This window comes from Drosophila yakuba, chromosome 2R (assembly GCF_016746365.2).
Source record: "Drosophila yakuba strain Tai18E2 chromosome 2R, Prin_Dyak_Tai18E2_2.1, whole genome shotgun sequence".
Lineage (NCBI taxonomy): Eukaryota > Metazoa > Arthropoda > Insecta > Diptera > Drosophilidae > Drosophila > Drosophila yakuba.
In genome coordinates this window covers 15706319-15729385 of record NC_052528.2, presented here as the reverse complement: position 1 = coordinate 15729385, position 23067 = coordinate 15706319, and the positions used below count along the sequence as shown (strand labels likewise).

Sequence of the window (23067 nt, the reverse complement as noted above, 5' to 3'; positions counted from 1 at the left end):
ACTTATAAAGCTGTGTCAAAGTAAGCAGCCATAAATTAATACATTAATTTACAAAATGTAAACTGGCCCACCAGAAGCTAAAGAAGGCCAACGAATTGAACATTTATTTATCCGAGTATGCAATTAAATGTCGCATGTCCTATTGGGGCCACCCACAGGATGTCCAAGGACCAACATCCTGTCACGAAATGTCACTCGTGACCAGCTGCACCATTGGGAACCACATGTCAACGCTGATGCGAAAATTGTCAAGGGCGATTCTTGCGTTGATCCAGTGAATGGTGTACAGAATATATTATGCAAATTGCATATTAAGCTGAAAACAGCATTTTAATTATATTTATAGGCCGACACCCCGAAGTTTTGCAAGCTTAATATTTCTTAATTACCTTTACATTTTGGGTGAGCAGGACAGTTGCAAACAAAACGTTACTTTCTCAATAAATTTACAAAAAACTACAAATTAAACCTTACAAACTAGATCTAAATTTAATTTGTTTTATTTCAGGTTAAGCTGATTTCCGAAATCTGCTTAGAGGACGAAGGACATTCATAAACCACTACAAACACAGCGGACTAACAGGATAGCAAAACTCATGTTGTGATAAAAAATACATATTTCATTTACTTGCTCTTTGAATGACAAGTTCTGTACAGGGAAGCGTCTAAGTAAAAAACTGCAGGAAAATGTATATTATTCTATAAAATAACTCTCATTCGCGTTAAAAATCTGTAATGTATTGAAATACCACAAAACGATATATGTATGTATATGCCTTATCCATGTTTCTAACAAAAAGCTATTAAAAGAAGAAAGAAAATTAAGTGTCCTTTATTGCAGAATAAAATAAATAAATAAATAAAATTTTTTAGTTTTCGAAGTTGTTACCACTTTATTTATTTAATGGATTAAACTTTTAGAAGTTCAGCTGTTTACACACACTTTTCAAGTCGAAGAATTTCAACATGTCAAGGGAGTTCCCGATGTTTGCATGTGTGTGGGCGATGTAATGAAATCCCTTTAAATGTTTATGAAAAATTCATGACGCGTGCAAATGGCGCGAAAACAAGTTGGCCCGCGAGTGTGTGGGCCAAATTGAAGGTGGAACAGAGGGAGGGGCACCAAAAGGGGGGTGGCTGGACCCGTACGACCTGGAGCAGCCATTGCATGGGTGAAAATGATGGCGCCAAGCTCTGCCGGACACGCAGCGTTGCATGCAAAATATGTTATGAAAGGAATTCGGACGTTGTATTGTGTATTGCCAACGTGGTTTTTGCTGGCCTCAATGGTCTGGTAGCCAGTTGGACACGTACATCAGCCCGAGCGCCCAATAAGTGAGCAAGTGCATGGACATGGACGCCTCGGAGTGCACGTGATCACAGAAATAAATCCATTTGTTTGTTAACTCATTTTATCTCAATTATGCGCAAACAATGGGATTAAAGTATAGAACGGGAACACAAATAAATGCATGTGCAATAATGGAAAGCTTGTAAAGTCGAACAAATCGCCAACAACGGCTACCAAAGCTGTCTCAACATCGCATTATCAGCATTATCAGATTAAAGAACGAAAAAATATGTATTTTTAAAATATTTGTTGTGTAACTTAAAAATTGGAAGGTACAAAAATTATGAAAAATTAAGTTAATCTGAAATCCACATCCTTTTTCAATACGATATTTCATAAGCTTTGATATGCATTATCCTTTTTCCATCCCTAACGATATTTTCGTTGCATACTTATGTGGGAACGCGTCAGTGCGCAAACAGGACGGCAACATTTAAGAGGGAGAAGGGGAGAGCGCTCGAAAAACTTTGACCGTTTCAATACTAATGAGGCTGTCAAGTGTTTTGCATAAAAAACCGACCAAAAACGAGTCGAGGTAGAGAGGAAAAAGAGAATGTTCAGTTGGGTCGCTCTTTTTTATGTTAATGGTTAACACACACGCACTGCTGGCTGTGTGTGAGTGGGGCACGCACACACAAGTAAATTAAACTAGGCAGGACGCCGTTTGTAGTGCAAGTCAATTTTTCGATAATTTGAAAAGTTTATTTAATACAAAACGTGATTCAATTACAAAACTGACCGAAAAATACACACGCACTCTGTACATGGTATGCTGGTAAAGGGAAATAGTGTGAGTGTGGGTGTGTGTGCGTATGTATGTGTATGTGTGCGGCAGGATGTGTATGTTTCGTTGACTCCTTGCAAAAAAAAATATCCTAGTTTTCGCTTGTAAAGCGCCGAGTGTTCGCCATTTTCGCAGCTGTCCCCTGACTTGGCCATTATTGTTGCTGCCGTTCGTGCCACACAATGGCGCTTTGTTAATGTAACGGAAATGTTGCGGGGAAGTTGGTGGCACATGTTTTGATCCTGGTCATTATGCGTTTCACAGGTTTCATCGACGCTGGGCAGTGCAATTTCACACCAGATACCTGTGAGCATCTTGCTCACTAACTTATATTTGGTGGCCAATTTAAATTAGGTCTCAACATTTCTGCGCACCTTAGACTTAATAACCATAAATAATAATAAATGATATACAAGATACAATTTGTATTGTGGAACCATAGACACCGAAAATGCAACTCAATTAATAAATATTCAAATTATTAAGAAGACAAGACAAGTCAAGCCACAAATATAAAAAACTTTTCCAATTAATTCAAAGTGCCTAATTCACTAAAATATTCTTCGAAGAGAGTATTAACATTTTGTTATCGCAAGAATAATTCTTTTAGCGCTCTGCCGTTCCTACCTTTTTTGTCAACTTGCCGCCAAACCAATGAATTTTTATGCAAATTGCAGTCTCCTTGCAGTTGACAGCGCGAAGGAAGCTGGCGACGCACTCCCAAAACTTTTTCCCATCCCCGCCAGAAACACTTGAGGCATCGCCATAAATCTTTGAGCAGTTTTCGCCACCACCCGAGTTTCAACTGGAGGGTTTTTTTGGGGTTCGGATGGGGTGAGAAAGTCTGAAGCTTGTTTACCTTGTTAGCATGGAAGGACTTGTGGGGGGCTGACTGTTGAAAAACACTCGAGGCAATCAGACGGAATTTGCATAATTTGACAATTGTTTTCAAATTGCAATAACCATTTTAGCTTAATTGTTTTCCACACGCCAGCGCAAATATTCTTTCCAGTGGCACTGCCTTAATTCCTATTCATTTGATTAGTGGGCCAAAGTTGCTCCTTCTATACATTTTTTGGGGGGCAACTGCCACAGGCAGAAACTTTTTCAATTCAATTGCAAAATAAATATTTTACAAATAATTGCTTTGCCACACCCCCCACAGCTAGCAAAAATAAAAGAATAATTTTTGGAAAAAGTTTCTATTTTATACGCCACTTTTTTAATGGCCACACAATTTGCTGCGTTTAGCAGTCGCCATTTCGAGGGCGGCCAATTCCTTCCGATGAACCGCAGCTGCTGCACAATTAAAATGCATGACTATTGTCAAGGCAAATTGCTTGCTGTGACAATGGCAGAACAATCGAGTCGGGATGAAACTGAAATGGGAAAGGGAACGGGAACGGAAACGGGGACGGAAGTTGAAAGGGCCATGGAAATTGCTGATGTGATTGAGCCCTATATGTTTATGCAAACTTTTTGGGCTTTAAGTTATCCACTCACCACAAAAACTTTGCATAAGCAGCAGCTGCGCTTTCGGATTTCATTGTTATTTTAGGCAGTTTGAGCTGTCACAAAGTTTGCCGGAAAATGGACAAAACGAACTTCCAAAAAAAACCCATGTGCAATTGGATCAAACAAATGTAACCTCGACCCAGTAGGTAAGAAAACTTTTTACGAACTCCCTTAGGAATTAGTAATTGAGTTTGATTCAACATCTAAATATACTCTATAGGTAGTAAATTCTAAACGGATTGCATGAATTGGTCAATTTATTGGTTCTATTTTTGTATATCTATAAATTATTTGGAATGCAGATAAGAAATATTTATATTTATACTATATAGTTAAGATAAGCCCCAAAATGAAGTGGAAATATTTTGACACCTTGACTTTCACCAAGCATCGGTGGTTCAGTGGTAGAATGCTCGCCTGCCACGCGGGCGGCCCGGGTTCGATTCCCGGCCGATGCATATCACTTTTTTTCTCCTTTTTGAAAGAATTTAAAGAAGGTGCAAAGGTTATAATTTGTATTTAATAAAAATATATTCCGCTTTTAAACATAATAAATAATTTTTAAACGAGTTTACGCCAAACATTTAGGAAACGGGACAAATCAGTACTTCTCCCAATTTCCTTTTCAAACAAAGAACTCAACGAAGATCAGTAATGCGTTTACAGCCAAAGGAAGTGCCCTCCAAGTAGCCATTAAAATGCAATTCACAAATGCACAGTCAAGCCATACATCAAGCTGCTTGGTGATGTCCCCCAAGCAGAAGTCAACAATTTACATAACCACATGGCAGAGTGGCATTGTGGCATAATGGGTCACACCGGGTCGGGGCAGTGGTTAAAATGCAACAAAATTATACATTAAATTCCGAAACTTGGCAACATCCGATGGCCAAACAATGGCCCCAAACAGCTGCCAGTGCGATGCACCTGAGCAAGGCCAGCAAAACAAAACGCCAGAACCAACAATAACAGGACTTGTTTGGCCGCCTCCTGCCGGCTTGGTTAGCCAAGCCAACCAGCCACTTCCTGTTTCCCAGTTTAAGCCGCCGTCGACCCACCGGCACGTAGAGCGGAATATCCATATGCATATTTCGACCGGCTAGCCTGACCCATGATTTCCACAAATGCGGTGCCAGAGGTGCGAGAACAATGGGGAAAATTAGAAAAGGCTCATTTAAAAAACCAAAGTGATAACTTCCACTGGAAAAATCCAGAGATTAATGTTCATTTAAATGGTGTCAATCAAACGTCGGCAACCTTATTTTATAACTAAAATTTCAATAATAAATTCAATGTTTTAATAAATTATATTTTAGCTGGATGAAGACTAATTACCATTAGATAAATGTGTTTGCTATGATTAACAAAATGCTTTTAGTTTTAAGTTAAATGGAAGATTAATATGATAATTATTAATATAATAAAAAACACATTTTTATAGTTTTTTATTTTGTAATCGTTCGTTTCAAATACCTAGCACACATACTCATCTCTAACAGCTGCACTCCCAAGCCATTAAATCGAGTTTACAAACAATTTCGCAGCCCTGGAAAACGCTACGAGATGATGGCCGGTTGCCCGGCAGACACAAATAAGGTTTTTGGGTTAAACTGCAAGTTTTTGTTGACATTTAAATTTGCATGGCAACATTTTGGTCGCCGTCCCAACCCAACACAGTACGGCCCGTCATATTTGATGTGTTCGCAAACCAAAGGCGGAAGGGCGCTTTTCCAACTGTCAAGCGGCTGGCTGTGTGCATATGTGTGTGTGCATATTTTGGCGAGCGGCGAGTGTGTTTTAACTGGTTTTAAAATTGTTTTAATTAAGCCCGTATTGCTGCGCATTGTTGCAGCTCTTCCCCCTCCTCCTCGTCCCAGCCAGACGACTCCAAAAATCCCATGCCCATTCCCGCCACTCAGCTGGGTTCATTCAATATTCAACATATTTTTAAGTGCTTGGGCGCGGAAAAATTCCGTTATCCTAAAAGTATGCAACGCAGAGAGGAAATTGCAATACGTAAAAGTTGCCGCTGTCGTTTTCGCTGAATAAAAAGTAGAATGGTAGGGCCAAACAGGTGCCAGGAAAATGGCCAAATGCCTTGCTGCATTCTCCTTGGCGGGGGCCCATCAACATAAACAGCTGTTTCCGCTAAGTGTACCTGGACACTCGACCAACTTGGCCATATTACGTATACGTAAGCACGGAGCTGTGGTGTGTGTCTGTGTGAGAAAATGACAATGCACAAGTGGACAAGTGGAAAATCGGAAAACGGGATAACAGCTGGCTCAGTTGGTTGCATCGTCAAGGAAACGACGTTGGCATCGTTTGGTGGCCGATGGAATTTTCTTCCGCCATCCACTGAACAGCAAAGTGGGGTCAAGTGTCAAAGGCAAAGAATAAGATAACGTCGGAATTGGTAAGTAGCTTACAGCAGTTTGGCCCCTATACTGCTAAGAGGCAAGATTGTACATTTGAGCCAATGCTTAGAATAGTTTTTTATGCTTTTTTATGCTTTATTAAAAGCCAGGTGATTTTTTTTAATAATTTGGCCTATTATTATAACTGAGAAATATTAGAACAATGAGAACTAACGAATGTTCTCTCAGTGCATTATTTTTATTACAACACGTGCCTAAACGCACATTTAGCTGCACATGCAACGAAACGCGGAGCGATCAGATCACCACAGTTCCAAACAGCTCAAGTGTTTATTTATAATTTACACCTCAACAGCCAGCGGTGGCATCAACAAGTTGCCCCAGTTCCGTGCCACGCAACGGAGGCCCTAAGACCTTGCCCAAAGTGCCGGTGTCTAATTTTAAAATCGGCCAACGAAAACAACAGAGAATCGAAATCACAACAGTTGCCATATCTCGAGCGCAGTTCCAAGCATCAAGCAGACATCAACAAAGAAATAATAACCAAAATAAATCGGAAGGCGCTGCGAAGAGAAGACGAGTGTACCTAACAATTTCGAGCGCGAGAACTGAAAACAGTTTTTCAGTTTTCAGTTTTTTTCGAAAATAGCCAACAGTGCGATTTGAACGAATCTGAAAGAATCCCAATCTATTCGGGAGACAGTCGCTGGCCAAACGCGACGCAACTGCGAGTGCAGCGGACAGTCGGTCGGTCCAACTATATAAAAATAAACCGACAGCAAGAAGAAGCTGTCAGCGCAGGCTGTGCCAAAAAAAAACACAAAATTTCAAAATTAGAGTACATATAGTTCTGTGCCGTCGCAAGCGTTGTAAATAATTCGGAAATTCGTAAAATAATAATAACAATAGTCCCACACAAACATGAGTGAATTGGGCCTAAGGCGGAAGAGCAGCGCCCAGCTGGAGGTTATGCAAAAGGCGGGCTGGAAGATCGATGGAGACGAGAAGGGTAGGCCACAGACTCCCCAGTCAGTCACCGGAATAATCCCAGTTTTCCCCACCAAATCATCCAGCTTGCTACATAGATGTGGACGAGGATGAGGACCAGGACACCGAAAACATGATAGAGTCCAACTGGCGATACCTGCCTGATCTGGTACTCGAGGAAATCTTTACCTACCTCACCCCCAAAGAGCGCTACTATGCCGGACTGGTGCGTATGCTGAGATATCGCAATATATTTAAGCTAGTTTGCTTGATCACATAATTAATAATTTATTATACACTAAAACTGAAAGTCAAAAACGGCTATATATATATATGTATTATCAATGTAGTATAGCACAAAACAGAGGTCAAAATTAGAGATCGTTCTTTTAATAAATGAACGTAGAATATAGAACAAAGTCATTATACATCTTTATAGAAGTTCAATTCATTTTAAAGCCTGATTATCCAGAATAAGAGTTATTTTTAAATCCACCCCTTCACCAAGCATCGGTGGTTCAGTGGTAGAATGCTCGCCTGCCACGCGGGCGGCCCGGGTTCGATTCCCGGCCGATGCATATCACTTTTTTTTTAACTATCAGCAATTTCCATTTGCTTAGATATTCCCTAATGCTTTCAGCCGAAATATTTTAGAAAAAAATCGGTATGTTTACATTACTTCAACTCAGCGTGACCTTTACAAAGCAGAACGGCCATATAAGCAGCAGCTGTTCGTTATCCCAAAAGATTGAACATTTTCAAAAGCTTACTTGATTTGCAATGGGGATCCGTGCACGAAAAACTGTATTTGTCCATATTTAATAGGAATAATGATATTAAATACTGATACAAAACGTAAATATTCTTCTTGGCTAGAGATTTTACACCCACATTCTTACAAGTACTACAATTAAAGTTTCCCCACTTTGTAAACTTTTTCAGGTTTGTCGGCAGTGGTATAGGGCCTTCTATTTGCCAACTGTTTGGAATAACTTTTTGGTGGATGATCGCACCCTGACCAAACCGAAGTTCAACTACTATTCCGGCTGGCAGTTTTGTCTCGATCACATGCGAACCCAGTTCTGCCTCAATAGAATCGGAAGACATGTGCGTGGAATCGAGTTTCGACCGTGGCACAGTTTCAATAACATCTTCCAGTTCATGACCATGCTAACGTGGAACATTGACAAGGTATAAGAATATTCTTCTTATTAAAAAAAATATGATATAATTTTAAACCTTTTTAGGGCAGAGAGGTGAATCCAGACACACAGTTCATTGGCATCGGTAGTCGTATACGAACACTGGTCTACCACTTCCCCTGCAATATGTCGCAACCCAACGATCCTGAAGGAATTAAGCTATTCGGCACTGGAGGACAACTGCTGAGGGTTCTGAAGGAGCTGCTCCTGCGATTGACAGATCTTCACACACTCAAGCTGGTGGACTTTGTATTGGAACGATACGAGGCGAATCACTTGCTGGACGAGGTCGTTTGCAGCTGCTGCACCAAAATGAGGGTGCTCAACCTGGTGAATGTGACCACAATGCATTGCCCCATCATGCATGTGGGTCTGTTTCTCAATCTGCAGGTGACAGCGATTCAATTTCATTTCTTCCCACACACACACACACAACTAAGCCAAATATATTGATCCAGGTGCTCACCATATCCCCCCAAAACATAGACGATGACGTTTTGTCCCTGCTGGCGGACACCAAATTGCGCCACCTGCACCTGCTCCAAAACTGCTACACCCCCAATCACCTGACAATAAGTGCTTGCGGCGTGAAGGCCTGGCGAAATGTGAAGAAGACCAATCCGCGCCTGCGCGTTCATCTGCGTTTGGAGAATCTGACGGACGGCGAGGTTGTGATGCAGCCGGAGGCGCCTGTCCACAGCATCACGTACTGTGCACCCCAGACCCGGATACGGGCCGAGCTGCTCGTCCGCATGGTGGACCACTATAGGAGCACCCTGGCCATCTATGGACACGAGCTCCTGCCGCGCTTTTCCAGCCCCAAGCCTTTTCACAGTCGCATCGACAGTTTGATGTTGCTGATGTGCCGTCAGTGCTTCAATGTTGACACCCTGGTGAGTTCGAACTCATATCAAATCTCAGTTCTGAGCTATTGCAGTTTTTGTAAACAGAATTTTAGTCCTAAATTATAGCTAATTGTGCTTTGACTGACTGACTGATTAATGGTGCTTTTCCTAATAATATAGACTTAATTAACATCTAATCATTCTATCCACCAGATCATACGCGAGAAAGTTTCCACCTCGACGCTTTTGCTCATTGCACAAACGACCAAAAATCTGCAGCATCTTCACGTGCGGCGATTCGCTGTGATTCTGCGCTGCGATTGGCCAAGGCATCCGGAGTGGAGCGATGAGTTCTACAACTGGTTGAAGCGGAATTCCCGATCCTATGAAGCCGTCGAGCGGGAGATCTCACAAATCTTGGGCTACAAGTGGCGACTGCTTAGCGATCGGGACTTCAAGCAGCTAACTGTGAATGTCAAATCAGGAGCCTAGATGCCAAGGATTCGACGAACTTTGTATGCCTATTAAGACTTGTGATAAACGGTGTAGAGCTTTAATAAATAACCCAAATATTGATACCAATTAACACCCTGCAAAGAGGCTATTGATATTTACATTTCTTTTGACTCTGTTTATCCAACTTGGTACGAAATTTCCAAAAAGCACTTGCCCGAATGATTTAAAAGCCAATGCATCCGAAGTAAGTGCATCAGTTTGTTGAATCTTCCCACCAGAATCATGAATGCAGTAATCGCTCTCATCGTAATTTTGCTCATCGTTGCTGCCGCTTTTGCAACGCCACATTTTGGAGGCGATTCTCACCACCATCCCCATCACGATCCGCACCACGATCATCATCTCTATCGGCACTACGATCCTCACGACAATCCTCACTACGATCCGCAGCACCACGACGAACATCATTAGTAGAAAGATAAACATTTAAAAAGGACGCACCAATGAACATTTGTTCAACAATTTAAAAATTCAATCAACAATCATAATAAGTAAATGCAAAGTATAAAAAAAAAAAGTATTAAAGAAGGGCTCGGTAAATAGTGACTTACTAAGCAAACCCGAAACTCATGTGCAAAATAGCACAAACGACTGCGTGAATAACTTTTGCGGGGGAAATACATCTCATGGGGTAATTCGCACCTTTGGGCAGGTGAAATTGAATTTAATTTGTTTGTCCACGCCGTGATTGAAATTCCCAAAATCGTAACACAGTCGTATCGCAATGCTTAAAAGCAGATAGCTTCTCCCCAGGTTGGTCAGTCGGTTGCGAAATCTTGGCAAGAAACATGAAAGCTATAGTCGCTCTTCTCGGAATTGTGCTGTTCGCCATTGCTGGAGCGATGGGTACTCCTGTTGTAGTTGGACTGCCTCTTCCGCTGCCAATTGGCGTGGGATTCGGAATACCACCGCCTCCACCACCACCTCCACCTCCACCACCTCTGTCGTACGGATACTATTCGTACCCCCAGTACCACCACCATCATCATAATCATGGATATGGCTACGACTACGGATATGGAAACTATGGATATTGAGAAACCACTGAGTGGGAGTGTAGAACATTATGGAATGTTTTTTTATAATTTATTAAACTATTTATACATAAATGGAGGTTGTTGAAATATTGAATTTGAGATGAATAAGCTAAAACATGTTTGCTTTAGGTGTACAAACATTAATCATTTAAGTACTATGAATATATAAAATCAGTGGCTTTTTCGAAAAATTGATAAAAGCTCAGCTTGGTTTTTCCCACAAAGTAAACTTTCCAAAATAGTTTTTATAGATTCTTGCCATAACCCCTTTCTTTTGCCACAAAGCTCTTGCAACAGTGGAGCTTCAAAAGCTTGTCCTATGCATTTGGCTTGCAGCAACGACCTTGAGTGCAGCAAAGTGAGTGCCCCGAAGAGGGGAGGGCGAATCAATGCACCAGGAAAATTCAATGTCAGTGCCAAAGCTCGGAAGGCATTTAACCGCCTCCAAAACGAAACGGTATACTTTCGGGCACTCAGCGCATTACGTATACGCCGCGTTGGTCAGTGAAAGGCGCTATGATGGGTGATTCGTTTCGTTATTGAAACAATAAATAAGTAAGAAGAAAATCAAATTCAGAGGCGATGGTGCTCGCCGCCGCGAGAAATTGCGACAGGCCAGTGAGACAAATTTAGCCAAGATAGATAGAGATTCTTGGTGGAGAGCAAACTGTTGCTGCTGATTATAGTGGTGCTGCCACTGGGCCTGAGCCACTGGGTGGCTGTGGTGGCGCTGGTGGCGGTGGCAGTTTTTGTTTGGCGGGTGGCGGTGCCAAATGATGATCATGACCGCGTAGAGACGCAAATAAATATAATTGAAACACGACCAAACTATAAGCAAATAAGACAATTGTGTAACTGCAACGGCATCGTCAACATGAACAAAACGATTCTGCACTGGAGCTACCTGAATTTCAAGGATGTGCCAATGGATCTCTTTCTCTACGAGGATCTCGAGGAGGTCTATCTCAAGGAGAACTTCATCTCGGTGATACCCAAATGGCTGCTGAACATCACCACACTGAAGTTCATCCACCTGGCGGGCAACAATCTGAGTGAATTGCCTGCGGACATCTATATGCTGGAGAACCTTGAGTTCCTGGACGTATCCAACAATGAGCTCAAGGAGCTGCCCCCCACACTGGGTCTCCTCTTGAGTCTCCAGCAGCTGAATGTGTCGGGCAATCAGCTCACCGAACTTCCAGTGGGTGAGTACGATGATTTACAGTTCCAACCAAGGAATCCATGCACTTCGACCGCTTGCAGAACTCAGTGGTTTGCGCAATCTGGAGCACCTGAACATCGGCAAGAACCAATTTCGCCGCCTGCCGGTGCAGCTGAGCGAGTGCGTCCGCCTCAACGAGCTGAATGTGAGCGACAACGAGGCGCTGGTCCACATCCCCGAGCGCATCTCCAACCTCCCCATGCTGCAGTCCCTCGCCGCCGATCGTAAGTGAACCGGGGCATCGGTATACGGATTGGTGGTGGTGGAGGAGCGCTGTAACGTCTTCTCTTGTTGGCAGGTTGTGCGCTCGTCTACTTGCCGGCAGCTCTCTCCAAGTTCATGAACCATGTGCGCATCTTCCACAACACTGCTATCAACTACATACCCATGGTCTATGAGAGGTTCTATCAAAACTTTTACGACAACCGCCAGCGAAATACTCCCGTGTAAGTTATTTTACTAACTCTGGCGCTATAACAAAAATCAAACTGATGAAATTGGTACTGCTATGATGAATATTTAATGGATTTATTTGGCAGCCGTTTCGTAAACAAATTTGGGTCTTAATAAATTCGATTTGTTTTGGCCGATTGCCTTTGAGCATGACTAAGGGTTTTCTTTTCAAATGTAGCAGGAAAAGGAAGAACCTATTTTAGGCAGAACTTATTTTTTTGAAATCCTAGAGTAAACTACATCCTCTTTCCAGCGCCGTTCATCGCAAGGGTCTGTTTTGGGTCCGCGATCTGGAGACCAGCACCCGATTGCTGCTTCCGGTGGGCACTCGCACAGTATTTCCGGTTCCGTCGGCTGAGAATAGGGTATCGCTCTACGACGACTGTCTGCATGCTCTGCAGACGCTGAACCGCTTCACGCCCGTCTACGAGAATGGCGCCATGCATCGACTGCTGCCAGAACCGTACATCAGTTCCCACATCAACAATGGACCCATCGCCCGCTGCACGAACTCCACCTGCTCCAGATGTCTGTACACCTCGTACTACTTCATGGTCGTGAAAAGGTGGGTTTGGAGTTACGCTAATGTTTGCTCGGCGTTTGTCATGTGGTTATTGTTTTGATACCGTCGAAACCGGTCTGCTTTCTAATTAGGAGAAATGGACCTATCACAATCGCAAGAAGTACAGTGAAGACTGTCTACAAAGAGAAGGTTTTCTTTCTCTTAGCACAAAAAAATTCAACAATATTAGACAAATTTTAGCTTTACCTCTTAAAATGTTGTATTATAATTGGGGTTGATATGGCTGATTGTCTAATCAAAGCTTTAGATGTATTTTTTGATCACGACCATTTACTCATTTTAGGCGTGGCAGTACGTCCAAGCAGCTCTTCACCTGCAACTTCTGCACCAACCGATGCGGAGTCCTCTGGTTGACCAGCAATGACAAGAAGTACTACCAGCTGGCTTGGCGACTGTCGGATGATGACGACGACGATGAGGCGGATCAGACGGCCAGTGGCAAATAGAGCTGCAGTAATTGAGCTAAACACGCTGTATATAATTATTTAGTTACATTTAATTATCATTAATTAGTTTTGTACATGTCATGTAAATGTAATCGAACTACTGACAGCCAGCGCCATTTGTCCAAAGAGAAATCAAATTCTACGGCTAAAGAAAACTCTGTTTCGGTCCTCGCTCATGGAGGTGTATGTAGTCGTCCAAAACGCAGTGCTGGGCCTCTGGAAAGGCTTTTCGACAGTCAACGCCATGACGACCCATCCTGAAGGCATCCAAATACCTCCCGTCCAGCGTTCGATGAGGTCTAAAGGATTATATGGGATTATCTATGACTTGAGCTCACTTGGAAGTCAACTTACCTTAACAGCCTGTGTAGCAGCTGGGCGTAGAGTCCACTATGCTCATCCACCTGACCATTCTCGCAGATTAAACGTTCCAGACAGGCACTACCATTTTGACCCAACTGATTCATATAGCCCTCGGCGAACTTGAAGAGCAACAGCTGCGGTTCATCCACCAAGAGGCGCGCTGGAATCGTTGGAGGAGCTGGTTGGGTCAAAGGTCCCTTGAGATTTCGGGAACCATCCCAAAGTTTCCACCAGTAGATTGGAGTTTGCGGCTCATTGAACTGATAGTGGAAGTTCATCAGCCAAACCAACTGGCGCCACACTTTTTTCTCCATAAACGGAACCGGAAATGCACAACCCGAAACAAACTGTAGTGACACACATTATTGTATAGCGATCAATACTCAATAAATATTTGATGTCCAACCTTGACTACACCGCCATTCTGATAGATCAGGAAACGCTTTTGCCGTCTGTGATGTCGCCACGAAGTGAGATTGGCCTCCAAAGCACTCGCAGCCACCAGAGTGAACAGGAGCAGTATAATGTTCCTTCTATATTAGCAAAAGAGGAGTTTGTGTCGGTAAAAACTAAAAAATAACACTTCATGGCTTATTAACTCACAACAGGTTCATGTTGTCGCTTCTTGTGTTGCCTGTTCGAGCTCTGGGCAACGTTTACCACCTCGATTCTTACAGCTTCGGAGCCATGGCTTTGTTCTACGAGAGTTTGTAAGCCGGCGAGATGGGTGTGTGCATGGTGTTAGAGAGAGGTGATAGAAAGCACGTGATCCTATGGGTTTACCTACTTTTGCCTGCCCGACTAATTAGCAAACACTGCGTCTGCGCCACCAGACCACTGTAAACGATGGCCCTGACTTCGGAAAGTCATTGGACTGCGACACCAATTTAATCACCGATTGAAATGCTTTCGGGTTCAGCGGAAACGTCGTTGAGACGTGAGTCAATTACAGGTTGGATTGCCACTTGACGTATTTGTGCATCTATAGCATGTTAAAGGCAAAAATCTTTAGTTATGTATCTATAATTTAAATATATATTTTATACCACATTCTACGTGGTAAAAGCTGACCCATAATTTCCTTGGAAACCACTACCAGTGGCAGTTAGCCGCGCTGGCTTGTTGGCCAGTTGACTTTTCGGGCTGCCATGGTGAGGTGGCATTACCATAGCTCCGTTTGTTCCATTTATCGAATAGCAGCGGAAATGTCGGAACACTCAAGCAGTCCAGTCCACAATTCAATTGCGTGGCGTTAACTGCCATATACATAAGTGCTTTTGGCTTCAAGGCAAATGTAACCACAACGATTTGGCTAAGGAAGTGCAGCAAAATTTGATTTTGGTTTAGCAAAAAGCGTACGAAATTATCTGTGAAAATGATGCGACTACCGGGAATGCCCATGCTGCCAGGTGCGCAGTTCTACGATGTAAGTTTTAGCAATGGTATTTATACCCTGCATTTATGAACCCGGAACTCCCTAACAGCGTGGCAAGCGTCGCCATCCACGACAGCAAACGCTGATGCACTACCAGGGCATCCAGATGCTGTCAGACCGCCGGGAGCCGGAACTGGTGGAGCCCAATGGCATTGTGGCCGATCCCAAGTGTCCGCCCGTGCCCGCCCAGATCAATAGCCTGTGGGCACCGAAGGCCACCACCAAGCTGCCACCCTGGCTGGCCTACGACAAGCAGGTGTTGTGCTTCAACGCCTACTTCAAGGAGAACCTGACGGAGGTCTACCACGCTCCCTACCAGGTGCGCAAGGTGAGGATCTTCTTCTACCTGGAGGATGGCACCATGCAGGTCACCGAGCCCAAGGTGGAGAACTCCGGCATACCGCAGGGCTGCCTAGTGCACCGCCAGCGCATCCCGAAAGCTCCACCCACTGACCGCGAGTTCATCTCCATCTTCGACCTGAACGTGGACACGGATGTGCAGATCTTCGATCGGGTTTATCACATCAGTGGATGTGACATCTTCACGCGACAATTCCTCAATCGAGCCGGCATCTTCGTGCCTGAGGCCCAGCAGGAACCATGGTAAGTCAGGGATTCATTCTTCCGCATTCAAAATTTGTGATTTCCAGTAAATGAATTCTTATATTGCTGAATTAAATAAATCAAAGCCTACTCTGAATTCCTTTTCAGTGATCCCACAACAGAGATCCGAAAGCGTTCAGGCTTAAAGCAAACGGCTAACACCAGCACTGCTCTGCCCAAGAAACATTCGTTTGCCCAGTTCCTGGAATTCGACAGGCGAGTACTTAAGTTTCAGGGATATTGGAACGATCGCAGTGAGTTTGGCGACGTGCGAAAGCTGGATATCTGCTACTATCTGGCCGATGACACCATTGACATAAAGGAGAAATTTCCACGAAATTCGGGGCGAGAAGGACCCACGACTTTTCTGAAGCGAGGCAAGTTGCCAAAGGAGTTCTCTGGACTGCCATTGCCCGGCCAACAAACGGCAATGACATTGCTAAATGTCCTGGGAAACAGTATGCGCGATGTGCGTTACGTAGCCGACCCGTTGAACACCGGGCAAAAAGAGGTGCAACATTACACCGATCAGGATCTGCAGATAGGCGCAGTCCTAAATGTTTTCGGGAGATCTGTCGTACTTACTGGCTGCGATCAGTTTACACAAAGCTACTACCGAGATAAGGTAAAGTTAAACTAATCCTATAGATAGATACAACATAAATAACTTTGTTCTCCAATTGCGTTTTTAAAGTACGGCATCCAAGAGTTCTGCCCGCAACCGATTCCGGAGCGCAGTGATGTTCGACCGTACACTCAAGGTGGCATGGCATCCCGCCGATTGCCACCATACAATGGCTGGGGTAGCCACGAGGATTCCGAGGGCAACTGCATCACCGTGGAGCCCAAACCGCCACAGGCCGACTTCAAGAAGCTCTTCAAGTACGACGGCTGCATCCTGCGCTTTGGGGCCAAGCTCATCTCGGCCATTCGGGACAATGGGGAGCGCGACTTTGTCATCAGCTATTTCCTGGCCGATGACACGGTGCAAATCTATGAGTCGTCACGTCGAAATTCCGGCTTTCTTGGTGGCGAATTTCTTAAAAGGGCACGTGTACCACTGCCGGGTCAGGATATGTTTAGCTCCTCAAGACCCGAGTACTTCCGCGCCAATGACTTCTATATTGGACGCACGATGACGCTTAAAGATCACATTTTCCACATTGTTTCCGCTGATGAATTTACGCTGATGTACATGGAGCAACATCCCAGCGAGGCAAGTCTATCAATTACTTTATCATATCTATTTAATCAAGTATCATCCAAATATCATATCGCTATAGTAACAATTCTGTAAAACCGCCTTACATAAATTCTAATTTCAGTTCCACGTAGCAGACATACGACTAATCATGCAGAAGATCCGCGATGCAGTGCGTCCGGATTACAAGCAGTTCGTGCTGCGCTGCAAACCGGATGGCGACCTCGGTGACTACTCAACAGTTAGCTTCGAAACGCTGCGCTCGACTCTCCTGTCGTATCTGTCCAAGGATCGCCTGCTCAACCATGAAATTGTGACCGTGTGTCGCTTCTTCTCGGCTGAACAGGCAATGCCTCCCAGCTGCGACAGGAATCGAGTGCGTGCCGCCGCCCAACTGGAGCTGAAACGAGCTTTGTGGAACGGCGTGGATCAGCTAAACGATCACCTCAGCCACATTAATCCGGCATGCAAGCCGTACATTAGCGAGGGTCAGGTAAGGTCTACTTTGCGAGGCTGCCGGCTGCCCTTCAGCTTGGAGCTGGTGGAGGACATACTGATGGTGCTGCAGCGCAACGGACAAAACGAGATTGAGGTGCGCGACTTCCTCGCCTTCTTCAACATGCGCAACGACCAAGTGCCCGACATTGCTCCTCTCAACATTGCCTTTGAGCTCTGCCCCAAGTTGCCATTCCTGCACAAAGGCCGCCTAGTGGACTTCACATGGTTTTTAGACTACCTGGGCATAGAGGAAGAGCTAAAGCGAGCCAACAATTAAGGGGTATAGAAGGCGTATCAAAAATTGCATGTATATACAGAAAAATTCGTGGCAATATAACTTTCGGAATGGTGAACTTTGTGCTTAAGACCTAAACGTTAATGGTATTCTACAGTTTGGACTCTGTGAGCCAGTTGAAGGACTGCGGCTTGCGATCGGATGACGGGCTGATGGCCACGTTGATGATGGTCGGCCTGTCGGTGAGCTGATTGGCCGCCTTGACAGCCGCCTGCAGCTGTTCGATCTCCGTGCAGAAGTAGCCCTGCATACCGAACATTTTCATCATCTCCTCGTAGCGCACCTGAACTCCCAATGCCGATGGTGGTGTGCTGCAAGATAAGATTAGCCGTAAGTAGTTGTACCAGATAAACCGATAAGCTGCTAGCACTCACATCTGGGTAAGATCGCCCTCACTGCGAATGGCCTCAAAAGTGTCCTTGTCGAAGCCGCCATAGATGCCATTGTTGTTCACAATCACAATGGTGACGGGAAGCTTATAGCGCACCATAGTCTCAATTTCCATGCCCGAGAATCCGAAGGCGCTGTCACCCTCCACGCACAGAACTCGCTTTCCGGGCGCGAAGTCGCGACAGAAAAGCGCGGCGGCCACAGCGAATCCAGGTCCCACGCCCATGGTGCCAAAGGTACCGGCATCCAGGCGGTGACGCGGCTGCTCGTTCAGCAGCATGGAGCGACCAATGTCCATGGTGTTGGCGCCCTCACTAACGATGATCGTGTCCTTGGGCAGCAGCTCACGCAGATGGTGGAACACCGCGTAGTAGTTGAGTGGCGTCTCCGTGTTCAACGACATCTTTTGCACAGTGTCCCGGTTCTGCTTGCACTTCACGGCCAACTGCTTCCACCAATCCTGCTCGTAACCGAAGCGGAAGTTAACAGCGTTCATTTGTTCGAACAATTGCTCGGCGAATGGACGGATGTCCGCCTGGATGGCCACCGAAGCCACAACTGAGTTATGCAGCTCCTCAGGATTAATGTCCACCTGGATGAACTTAACGTCCTTGTCGTAGCGAGGAGCCTTTCCGAAATGAAGAATCCAGTTGAGGCGTGCGCCCAGGAGCAACACCACATCGGCCTTTTGCAAGGCGAGTGTGCGAGCGGAGGACACGCACTGTGGAGCAGTGTCGGACACAACGCCCTTGCCCATCGGAGTGGGAAGGAAGGGCAGGTTAGTGTTCTCGATGAAGTGGCGCAGAGTGTTCTCGGCATGGGCGTAAGCGGAACCCTTGCCCACGATCACCAGGGGTCGCTTGGCCTGACGCAGCAACTTGGCGGCCCTGATCACATCATCGTGCGGGGGATAGGCAAGTGGGGGAGCCGGATGGGCCGAAGCCTTGTAGATGCGGGCCTCCTGGGCCTTGGACTGCAGGATGTTGCCGGGGAAGTCCAGGTAGGCAACTCCAGGGCGTCCATAGGTGGCATAGCGCACCGCCTTTTCCACATGCAATGGAATTAGAGCAGCAGTGGCCGGACGGGCGGCGTACTTGCAGTACGGACGGGACAACTCGACCTGCGGGCACTCCTGGAAGCCTCCGATACCCTCGTGATCCTGGTTGGTGGCACCGCCAATTACGATTAGTGGCCAGCAGTTCACCTGGGCGTTGGCCATGCCACCTGGTTGTCCAATGGAGTGGGATTAGTAAGGATTAACCCATGCGGGATTTTTAATTCGAATTCTTACCCGTAACATGGAGCAATCCTGGTCCGGACACAACCAGGCAGACTCCCGGCTTGCCGGTCAGGTAGCCGATGGCCTGGGCAGCGTAGCAGGCGGCTTGCTCGTTCCGCATACCGATGTACTTCAGTCCGGCGGCCTGGAAGGCCATGGACAGCTCGATGACCGGGATGCCGATGATGCCAAAGACATACTCCACGCCCTGTTCGGTATCACAAATAAAGCGCACGTATTTAGATTCACAATTTAGCCATCAATCAATAATTCAACTCAATAGCTTTGGAAATTTATAGAGCACATCCACTATCCAATGTGCAAACACGTTCTTAAGTGATTTGCCCGGAATCCGGTTAAAGTTTTATTGATTTTAATCTGCCCCCCGGCGATAATCGCCGCTGCAAGCACCAAGGTGTTTGGGTCGTGGTCCCAAACCTTTGGAACATGGTCTTTATCAAATCCGTTCCGTCTTTTTATTAACCGGAGTAATCGGGTGGCCATTCTCACCAACAAAAACAACAGCAGCAGGAACAACAAACACACTTACAGTTACCAAGTGTTTTTGAACTTTGCACAACAAACAGGTGCCTCAAGATAAGAGACCACTCCATTGTTCTTGCCAGCGCCACAGATTCCGCGGCCCCCGCGTTGATAAATGGCATGTATACAATGGTGGTAGCTGGGCATTATCCCAAATGCAGAAAAGTGCAGTGCCAAAATGTCGGAAAAATGGCTGGACGAACCAGGTGATCCTCTTACCTGTTGCTTCAATGACTCGGCAATTATCTGTACGGCTTCAACCTCGGCCATTTTGCGCGGTTTTCAGTGCTAAATTGTGCTAAAAATGTATTATACCCCGCCGCGTTTACTTGCGTACTGGCCTAAGAATTTGTTAAACAAATTAAAATGTAGAGTCCAACAGAAGCGGTGACCGCTATCGATGCATCGGTATCGATGATTGTCTATCACGGAGCACATCGATTGTGGTGGCTATCGTTGCCAAAGGCCAGTGTGTACGTATGCGATAGTCATTAAAAGTAAAACTTATTTTTTCAACATGGGAATAAATTCAGTTATGTAGATGCATTTCATTAATAACGTTGTAATGTCAGTAAAGATCAATAACACTCTCATCTCTAGTAATCAAAAATCGTAAAAAATACCAAACGTGTAAACTAAATCAGTTGTGTAAATACCATTAATTATATGAACTCGTTATCGATGCGACAGCCCTATTATCGGATTGGCGCCTTATTTCGACTTTTTTCTAAGAGACCATCTATCATTATATTAACTATTTTTATTAAAAAGCTTAATTTTAAAGTGATTAATTTTATTGCCACGCCTTCCTGGGTTGCTGAGCCTTCTGCAGTTGGTAGTTGATATACAGACGATATGTGCAATAATAAAAGAACTCAACCACAGAAATCATACTTAGACCCAGACAGAGGTTAAAGATTCCACCCAAGTCCGCTGAAATGACCGGAAATTAAAATACATAACTTTTAAGACGTTGCTCCCACTCACATAGAAGTCCCACCCAAGACATAACGGTCACTTTCCGGATGACTGGAACCACTTGTTTGGCCAAGTAGACCCGGAGAACGAAACTGTCGTTGTTTAGCAGCTCCGGAGAACTGTTTAAACAATAAAGAATAACAACTAGTCAATAACCCAGCAGGTAACCCATAATTTACTCACTAGTAGCGGCTTACGGAGTACTGATGCTGGTTGAGATCTGTTTTGTAGGACAGCGTGGAGTAGGTGACATCGTAGCAATTGGGCAGGCACTGATCACAGCGCACACTTTTGAAGTTATCTACTCAGCCGAAAAAAGGTAAGGTAAGAAATTTAAATAAGGAGCACCTCCTGGAACCCAGGACCCACCATAGTTGGCAGAATAGCAGAAGGTGTCGTTGAGATTGCACTCCTTGAACTTGTTGCCCACGATGGGCAGCAGATATGGATGGCAGCCGCACTTCTGGACGATGGCCTCCGTCTGGCAGGCGAGAAGGCAGGCGGCCTGCCGGTAATTGCTCAGCTCCAGGTCGCCCGAGATGAGGCAGTCCCTCTTACGCTCCGAAAGCTCCAGCACCTCCGCCGAGGAGCTCTGCACCGTGGGCGAGACCTCCACAAAGCTCTCAGACTGAGCGGTAATGGTCACCGAGGCAGCCGCCTCAGTCACATAGTCCATGGGATGGTGGACCAGCACTATAAGGCCAGTGTTTAAATTCCGCTCACTGCCCTCCGCACCCACAAAGGTCAGTCCGCCGTCCATGCCAAAGATGTTGGCCGAGAAGGGCACGAAGCTGGCGTTCCGGGGATTATAGTTGAAGGAGCAACAGGGTCCCAGGTACGCAGTGGTGGGAATGAACGATAGGTACTCGTGGCTCTGGTTGCACTGGAACTCCGTGTGGCCCCAGAAGCAGCGCTTCACGTAATCAAAGCATCCCGGACTGACGGCCATGGCCGCCTCCCAGGTGGTCACGTTGTTTAGCCGAAGAACTGCATCGGTGGCCCGATAGCTTTCGTGTCCCGGCGGCTCAAAGCTCTGATCCGTGAAGGCGTTGAGGAAATCAAAGCCAGCGATCACATCTGCTATGTCGTACTCCTTGGGAATTTTGCTATAAGGAAAGCAAAACTGTAAATGGATGTCCTAAAAAAAGTGCCAGCTCCTTACAGCGTCTTAACATAGCGATCGACCCGCTCCGAGTTGACCACTTTTGGGCTGCAGATGGTAACGCCCGGGAAGGCGACGTCCGTAATAGAGAGATCATTGGAAATGGTGTTTAGGATGGGGTACGAGTAGAACTTCAGCCACAGCAACAGGGTGAGGTAGATGCTCAGCAGGAGCAACTGCAGCAGTACCGACGACCAAATGAACCGGGACAAGCCGTAGGTGCGATTCCGCCGCATTAGCCACATGCCGCTCAACTTGGTCCGCTCCGTGTACTCCCAAAATGTGGCCAGTATGGCCGTCCTGAGCATACTCCGTTCCTTTCTACGCTTCCTGCTCTCACCGCCTTTGGAGGTCCTTTTGCCAGGTGATGGCCACTTTCCCGACTCTATCATTGTGTACTGTCCGCAGCTGGTACTCAACATGCCGGCTTTTATAGGCCAGGATAGTGTCCTTAATGTGTGGAATAATGGCTGCTAATTATGGGTTGATTGAGTGACTAACTTGTGAAGGGAATGTTGCTCATGTGTTGTGACCATTAGCGGTAAGTTTACTATTCTAAAAGTTTATTGGTCGATTAATTAATTGTACACAATAAGCTCAAATGCCACACCAATGCTTGGATATTTTATTAAATATTTTAGACTTTTAATTTATCTCTGAATGAATGAATATCGCACCACTTCTATGACTCAATATCCTAATTTGTATTTTAAAGTGAATTTTCACACCCCATAAATTGCGAATTGACTTCGCCGATAACCTACTAACAATATGTCGGGCATGACGTTAAAACGCAATTAAAAGCTGATATTCGTTAGTTGAAAGTGTCCTCAAATTTGATTAGCATTTGACTAATTACGGGTGTCAATTCCGTTTCATGAAGCATGAGTTCCTAATTTTTCTGCAAAGAGCTGCAACCAGTTCACCGGAGTATAATCCCCTACCAGGTTAAGGTCGTTGTGCCAATCCGAAAGAGGAACTGGTTTCGATCTCACCTGACT

General features: G+C 45.3%; 7 protein-coding genes, 1 long non-coding RNA gene and 2 other non-coding genes across 12 annotated transcripts; 6 read left to right on the top strand and 4 right to left on the bottom strand.

The window, feature by feature from the left end:
- Window positions 1–2: 2 nt before the first annotated feature.
- Window positions 3–519, bottom strand: LOC120321086. The gene is made up of 2 exons (XR_005560630.2): window positions 390–519; window positions 3–316 (listed from the first exon to the last, which is right to left on the bottom strand). It is a non-coding gene; the product is annotated as an uncharacterized LOC120321086 (long non-coding RNA).
- A 3518-nt stretch (window positions 520–4037) lies between these two features.
- On the top strand, window positions 4038–4108 carry Trnag-gcc. Its single transcript has one exon. It is a non-coding gene; the product is annotated as a tRNA-Gly (tRNA).
- A 2620-nt stretch (window positions 4109–6728) lies between these two features.
- On the top strand, window positions 6729–9648 carry LOC6530843. Of its 2 annotated transcripts, XM_002091690.4 has the most exons (6): window positions 6730–7037; window positions 7102–7241; window positions 7958–8206; window positions 8263–8607; window positions 8676–9110; window positions 9276–9648. In XM_002091690.4, exons 1-6 carry the CDS (start codon window positions 6950–6952, stop codon window positions 9552–9554), a joined length of 1536 nt encoding a protein of 511 aa, XP_002091726.1. In that variant the 5' UTR covers window positions 6730–6949; the 3' UTR covers window positions 9555–9648. The 2 variants fall into 2 exon arrangements, with proteins under 2 accessions (XP_039227966.1, XP_002091726.1); XM_039372032.2 differs by lacking the exon at window positions 9276–9648 and having other exon boundaries at window positions 6729–7037; window positions 8704–8894.
- Trnag-gcc lies at window positions 7523–7593 on the top strand. Its single transcript has one exon. It is a non-coding gene; the product is annotated as a tRNA-Gly (tRNA).
- A 681-nt stretch (window positions 9649–10329) lies between the features above and the next one.
- LOC120320976 (vitelline membrane protein 15a-3) lies at window positions 10330–10867 on the top strand. Its single transcript, XM_039372033.2, has one exon. It carries the CDS (start codon window positions 10367–10369, stop codon window positions 10613–10615), a length of 249 nt encoding a protein of 82 aa, XP_039227967.1. The 5' UTR covers window positions 10330–10366; the 3' UTR covers window positions 10616–10867.
- A 182-nt stretch (window positions 10868–11049) lies between these two features.
- Window positions 11050–13474, top strand: LOC6530840 (leucine-rich repeat-containing protein 18). Of its 2 annotated transcripts, XM_015196333.2 has the most exons (6): window positions 11050–11820; window positions 11879–12061; window positions 12136–12283; window positions 12544–12855; window positions 13157–13326; window positions 13387–13474. In XM_015196333.2, exons 1-5 carry the CDS (start codon window positions 11490–11492, stop codon window positions 13317–13319), a joined length of 1137 nt encoding a protein of 378 aa, XP_015051819.1. In that variant the 5' UTR covers window positions 11050–11489; the 3' UTR covers window positions 13320–13326; window positions 13387–13474. The 2 variants fall into 2 exon arrangements, with proteins under 2 accessions (XP_015051819.1, XP_002091723.1); XM_002091687.4 differs by having other exon boundaries at window positions 13157–13474.
- On the bottom strand, window positions 13350–14548 carry LOC6530839. Its single transcript, XM_002091686.4, has 4 exons — window positions 14286–14548; window positions 14089–14215; window positions 13674–14029; window positions 13350–13618 (listed from the first exon to the last, which is right to left on the bottom strand). The coding sequence occupies exons 1-4, from the start codon at window positions 14294–14296 to the stop codon at window positions 13465–13467; spliced, it is 648 nt and encodes a 215-aa protein (XP_002091722.1). The 5' UTR covers window positions 14297–14548; the 3' UTR covers window positions 13350–13464.
- A 222-nt stretch (window positions 14549–14770) lies between these two features.
- On the top strand, window positions 14771–17792 carry LOC6530838 (EF-hand domain-containing family member C2). The gene is made up of 5 exons (XM_002091685.4): window positions 14771–15108; window positions 15167–15720; window positions 15829–16345; window positions 16415–16936; window positions 17046–17792. Exons 1-5 carry the CDS (start codon window positions 15058–15060, stop codon window positions 17694–17696), a joined length of 2295 nt encoding a protein of 764 aa, XP_002091721.1. The 5' UTR covers window positions 14771–15057; the 3' UTR covers window positions 17697–17792.
- LOC6530837 (2-hydroxyacyl-CoA lyase 1) lies at window positions 17712–20335 on the bottom strand. The gene is made up of 4 exons (XM_002091684.4): window positions 20146–20335; window positions 19396–19591; window positions 18089–19328; window positions 17712–18025 (listed from the first exon to the last, which is right to left on the bottom strand). The coding sequence occupies exons 1-4, from the start codon at window positions 20194–20196 to the stop codon at window positions 17806–17808; spliced, it is 1707 nt and encodes a 568-aa protein (XP_002091720.1). The 5' UTR covers window positions 20197–20335; the 3' UTR covers window positions 17712–17805.
- Window positions 20336–20703: 368 nt separating this feature from the next.
- LOC6530836 (sodium channel protein Nach) lies at window positions 20704–23032 on the bottom strand. The gene is made up of 5 exons (XM_002091683.3): window positions 22067–23032; window positions 21274–22010; window positions 21088–21205; window positions 20914–21023; window positions 20704–20859 (listed from the first exon to the last, which is right to left on the bottom strand). The coding sequence occupies exons 1-5, from the start codon at window positions 22486–22488 to the stop codon at window positions 20720–20722; spliced, it is 1527 nt and encodes a 508-aa protein (XP_002091719.2). The 5' UTR covers window positions 22489–23032; the 3' UTR covers window positions 20704–20719.
- Window positions 23033–23067: the final 35 nt, after the last annotated feature.